The 6,000-nt window shown below is 38.8% G+C and overlaps 1 protein-coding gene across 1 annotated transcript; it reads left to right on the top strand.

The window, feature by feature from the left end:
• On the top strand, positions 3,935 to 5,740 carry LOC105165344 (DELLA protein RGL1-like). Its single transcript, XM_011084325.1, has one exon. It carries the CDS (start codon positions 3,935 to 3,937, stop codon positions 5,738 to 5,740), a length of 1,806 nt encoding a protein of 601 aa, XP_011082627.1.

Below are 6,000 nucleotides of genomic sequence, written 5' to 3' on the forward strand. Positions count from 1 at the left end.
TCTGGTTCATTGTAGGATCCAAATTAGAACACTCCTAATTTGTCCACACCACACTAAGGAATAAATATAGTTCTCTTTCTATTTCTAGATAGAACAAAGAACAAGAAGAAAAATAACTTCAAACTAATACTATTGTTTAGTGCTTTTGGAATGTTTTATGTTCTAACTTGAATCTAATTCAATGTAGAACAAAAATGATAACATTTTTTGAGAGAAAAGAGAGCAAATTTCGTGGCTCATATGTTGGTTATGCATGATATTGTGTAGTTTTGTATATTACATACAATTGAATTCAAAATTCAATAACTACCAAGTTTGCCTCCAAGGCAACCTATACACACACATGCATATAACTTTGAAACATGATGAAATAACCACTCCATTATCTTCATCATGGTGAGAAGTTTCAACAACTTCTTAACTTGATCCAACCTCTCTCAAATGGGCTTGGACTTCAAGTATGGACTGGGCTTGATTTAATAAAATTAAATTAAGCCCAACCAAAGTTCATTGCATAATAATTAATTAAATTAATTTTAGCACAACTAAGTTTAAAGATTTATTTAATCCAATTAAAGAAATCTAAGTCCAAACTCTAATTAATTGATCCAATCAATTAATTAAGCCAAATTAAATAAATTAATCTAATTAATTTAAAGGTGTTAAGCTCAAAATTAATTAATTCACTTAATTAATTTTTGAGCCATCCATCAAATGGATCATTAAATAAATGATCCAATCATTTATATATTCTCCTTCCATTAATTTAATCCAATTAAATTAATTTGTTTCTTCTCAAATTAATTCCACCAATTCCATACTGATTTGTGTGTAACTCTTTGGGTTCATCATTAGCTAGACCTGGGCATTGTGTCCAATACAAGTAATTAACTAAATCTAATTTAACTAATTATTTTCAATTAACCATTAATCAGAAATTCCCGTCACCATGGGTGGTCGTCTAGCAACAGTCCATGGCACTAGAGACTAGGTGAATGTTAGCGTGAACATTTAGGCTCCCGAATTTCATATAGTTATGGTCCTTTCGCGATCATTTCCCGGCCTTAGTCTAGGGCATGGAATTGAGCGTCGGTTCCTATCTTGGACCAGGCAACTATGCTGAGTACTAGAGATGTGTTTACTCTAGTGATCGATAAAGGAAACTATTTCCTATTCGTCCAATCGCTATGGCCATAAACTTAGAGAGTCTAAATCATTTTAGAGCGCATAGGAGATATATGCATCATATACTGATAGGGGATAGATTCTATCTTGAAATCCATCGTCCTCAATACATAATCCAACTACAATGGAAAAAGCTTAGAATGACCACATTGAAGACACAGTCATCTCTTGCCAGATCCAAGATATAGCCATTATATGCATGCGACTGCCATGATTCCTTAAGCCCAAAGACTAATCCTGTACTATCGGAGTCGAAAATTCAAGTCATACCGATCAAGCCTTCAAGGCTTCCATATGACGATTTCTACGAGTGAGTTCAATCAGTTAACATCCTTGTCAATTAATCCATTAAAATTGCATACACATCCCATGTTTGTCGCCGATGAAACACGACACTCATCCAATGAATGCAATACTTTGTGGAAGTCTCTATAGGACTCTCGATGCCCAGTCTCGAGGTCCTCGACTTGGAACGTTTCAGACTAGCCCTCAGAAGTTGGTTTCGTAGCTGCCATCCAATACGCAACCCAACTATATGGGTTATTCAATTGGTTTGTGGATATTTGTTGTGACATTAAAATACCGTTCAATATAAATAGTAAGCACAACAAACACATGGTGCTAGAGATGAATGCTTACTACATTCATCAGATAATATCACATTCATAAAGATTGCTAAATGGTTCCCAAAATCGCCGATCCAATTGGCTTTCTAGTCACCATTTCTAACATTGTTTACTGTAAAGAACCTGGGACCGACAAAATATTTTCTAGGCTTGGAGATAGCAAAGTGTGTAGAAGGATTGGCTCTCACACAAAAAGTTTATCGAAGACATGTGACAGACCTTGGGCTGGTTGATGCCAAGACAACAAACACACCTCTTCCAGCAGGTATCAAGTTTATAGCTGATGCAGAGAATGCATTGCCCCATCCAACAATCTATAGAAGGCTGATTGGAAGACTTCTTTATATAAATTATACTAGACCTGACATTTCCCATGCAGCACAACAACTAAGTCAGTTTCTTCAGTTGCCTTTGCAAACAACATTGGAAAGCACCCATACATTTGGCAAAGTATCTTAAAGGCACATCCAAGAATGGCTTATTTTTTCCTTCAGGAGCAGAATTCACACTTCGAGCATACTGTGATTCAAATTGGGCTGCCTATCTAGATACAAGAAGATAACTAACTGACTACTGTGTATTTCTAGGACATTCACCAATTTCCTGGAAAACCAAGAAGCAAAACACTGTCTCTCGATCCACAACTGAAGCAAAATACAGGGCCATGAGGTCTGCAGTTTGTGAGTGTGTATGGGTTTATGCTTTGCTTTAGGATTTGCAAGTCTCAATTCCATAGCAAAATTCCTTTCCTCTATGACAATAGAGCTGCCCTTCACATTGTCAGCAACCCAGTCTTTCATGAATGTACTAAGCACTTGGAAATTGATTGCCACCTGGTTCGTGATCACTATAAATTAGGATTCTTAGCCCCTTCTTATGTCTCCTCCAAAGAACAGTTGGCAGATATATTTACCAAGCCTTTAATAGGGCTAATCTTTCATTTTTTGCTAGGCAAGTTGGGCTTGATTGACCTCACCCCAAGTGCAGCTTGAGGGGGGTTTGCAGACAGGATCAGCACAACCTCGAAGACATTGAAGATTGTCCTTAAGCTTGAAGAAGACAACTCCTTGACAAAGGCCTGAAGTCGCAATATGCAGGAAGAAGAAGGCGCTAAAACAAATTAAAATAGCACTAGCAACTCGTTAAGTTATAGCACCGCTTATTAGTTTATCTTTAGTCGTGTTTCCTAATTTTATAGGGTAGCATTTTTATTAGTAAAGAACGTATTTTTACCAGCCGTTTAGTTGATTGGACTTTCCAACTGATTCTTGGTTATTCTGTTGTATATATCCACGTTTGGAGCTATATTTCTAAGATCGATTTTATGAAATTGATAGCAATGCCATTTTCTCCTGCTTTACTCTCAATTCCTGACAGGCCCTTCCCACTCTTTTCTTCTTCGTGGGCCTCCTGAACCTCTTTGAGCCCGTCTGTTTTCATAGGGGCACCAATGATGCTTTATACTGTTTTCAAGTTGTACACTCTAAATGCATACAACTGTCTTTTCAAGATTTTTAACTGTATTTCTCTTTCTACAATATTCAATTTTAGCGCATAGTGAAAGACGAAAGAGATATGGACCTACCTACTTCACAAGAAAATTAAGCTTGCAGGCTTCAAACGGATGATTCGTCTTAGACCATGTCAAAGTACAATTAGTATATTTGTGCTGAATTTGTCGGCATTTTCGAGCTTCATATTCTGGACATTAAGATCCATTCAAGATGAAAACTCAGTTTTGAACTGATCAATGTAATCTTTTTTAGTTTTCAAATGTCGTTTTCATATATTCAGACAGGGAAATATGCTAGTAGTTTAAGTAAATGAGGTGTCGCCAGCCAGCCGTGTTTCGATGTCATTTTCTCATAACTAAGCTTCATTTTGTCTACTCTTCTTGTCTCTATATATTTCATTTCGGTAATTTCTTTTAGAATATATTGTCCAGCCTTTCCTTTATCTCTATGATCTTATTCCTCTCTTCATTAATTGTCACATCCAAATTTCAGCCACTCCCATTCACTTGTTTTCCCTGTTTACTTCGTTATTCTCTCTCCGATCTTTTATAGTTCTTTGGCCCATTACATTGTAATTTCCACCATCATATCTCCTTCATAAAAGTTAACATGATTCTTGATCATTCGACAAGAGAGAGGAGTGCCAGTATGGAAAATGCTTATTTGTTCCCCTCATTTCAGTTCTGTGATTATGATCCTGTGGTGGTGGGATATGCAAGAGATGAAGCAGCGTCCAGGAGTAGGATTAGTACTATTACTAAAGAGGATCCTTTCTTGGAAATGGATGAAAGCGGATTCATGGATCTATTTTCCTCACTATTTGGTCAAGAAAATACCCAGCAGGACGTGGAGAGAAAAGGTGATGATCAGTTGATAATGATTGGAGGTGTGCCGCAAACTGTTTCCGCTTCAGGTTGCAGCATGCTTAAGCAAATTGAAACTGAGACAAATCTGATTGAAGCTAGGAAGCATGAGGATATCCAGCCACCACCAGCGGTATCAGAATTCAGCAGACATCTTAAGAACAACCCAGTTTCAGTATTTCCACCTCCTGCGTCGTGGGATCTCCTGAACAACTATGGTAAGGGATTTAGGATGTCGAGAGACGAAAATCTGAATTGTCTGGAGAACGAGAGTGACGTAGGTGGACGAAGATTGTCAATGGATGAAATCTTGAGAGTTGGTGGAGAAAGGTTCATCCAGTTCTCCACCAAAAGTGTTGATGGCATTTCCATGTTTATCCACCCTTACGCTTCTTCACTCTCGGGTCTTTCGATGGATGATGCAAGAGATGTGGAACTTGTAAACCTTCTGCTAGCTGCAGCAGAGAACGTCGCCACCCAAAGATTTGAACTAGCAACTAAATTTGTTGTTCGTTGCCTGTGGATGGCCTCCGATTCAGGCACTCCTGTTCAGCGCATCGCCTTTTATTTTGCTGAAGCTCTTCAAGAGAAGATCAACAGAGAATCTGGAAGGATCATCAATGAGAAGAAAAAGCAACCAGGGAAACAACAGAAATTAGGTCTTGCATTGGGCACAAATAACACATTTCTGGCATCCCACCAAGAGCTGCCTTTTATCCAAGTGATGCAATTTGCTGGAATGCAAACCATTGTTGAACATGTCAAAACAGCTGGGAAGATCCACTTGATTGATCTCCAGATAAGGAGTGGAATCCAGTGGACAGCCTTGATGCAAGGGCTTGCAGACTCCCCTATACAGCATCTTAAAATAACTGCAGTTGGAACGGGTGACCAACGCTATGTAGAGGAAACTGGCAACAGATTGCTGTGTTTTGCTCAGTCCCTGAATTTGCCGTTTTCATTCAAGTCTGTTTATCTGACTGACATGAAAGCGTTTAAGGAAGATCTCTTAAACATTGAAGCTGATGAAACAGTGGTAGTTTACTCCAACATTATTTTACGGTCCATGATATCAATGCCCGACTGCTTAGAAAATCTAATGAGAACAATAACAAGACTCAAGCCAACTCTAATGGTAGTCACTGAAGTAGAGGCAAATCACAATTCCCCTTCGTTTGTGGATCGGTTCATGGAAGCGTTCCTGTTTTACAGTGCCTTTTTTGACTGCTTAGAAGATTGTATGGACAGAAACAACAAACACAGAACAATACTTGAAAGCACTTATTTAGGCAAAGGGATCTTGAACATTGTTGCAGATGACGGTCAGGAAAGGTTCACACGAAGCGTCAAGCTTGACGTGTGGAGGGCATTTTTCATGAGGTTCGGAATGATTGAGATTGAACTGAGCGACTCGTCCAGGTATCAAGCCAGTTTAACTCTGAAGCAGTTTGCACAGGGAAACTCCTGCACTCTTGAATCGAATGGTAAGGGCCTGACTGTTGGATGGAAGGGAACACCACTCCATTCTCTTACTGCTTGGAAGTTCTCCTAACTAGTGTTACAAACTTGTGCCCGAAGGATCATCCTTCGGCCTCTAAGTTGCCGAAGGATTTTAGTAAAATGGTTGGATGCTTTAACCTCAACCGTCAACACTCGATGCATCCCAGATTAGCTTCATCTTCGTCCGACATGACAGAACTTGGCAGGAAAGGTAACTGAACGTATATGAAGCAGACAAACATTGTTGTTCACGGAGATGGAGATGTATGACAAAGTGTTTGATTCTTTAGTAATACAAGTTCACATCCAAGC

The sequence above is a fragment of the Sesamum indicum genome, linkage group LG6, assembly GCF_000512975.1.
Source record: "Sesamum indicum cultivar Zhongzhi No. 13 linkage group LG6, S_indicum_v1.0, whole genome shotgun sequence".
Classification (NCBI taxonomy): Eukaryota; Viridiplantae; Streptophyta; class Magnoliopsida; order Lamiales; family Pedaliaceae; genus Sesamum; species Sesamum indicum.

Bases quoted from the DNA above. Each gene is read 5' to 3' on its own strand.
- LOC105165344 (XM_011084325.1), top strand. From the start codon at position 3,935: ATGATTCTTGATCATTCGACAAGAGAGAGGAGTGCCAGTATGGAAAAT.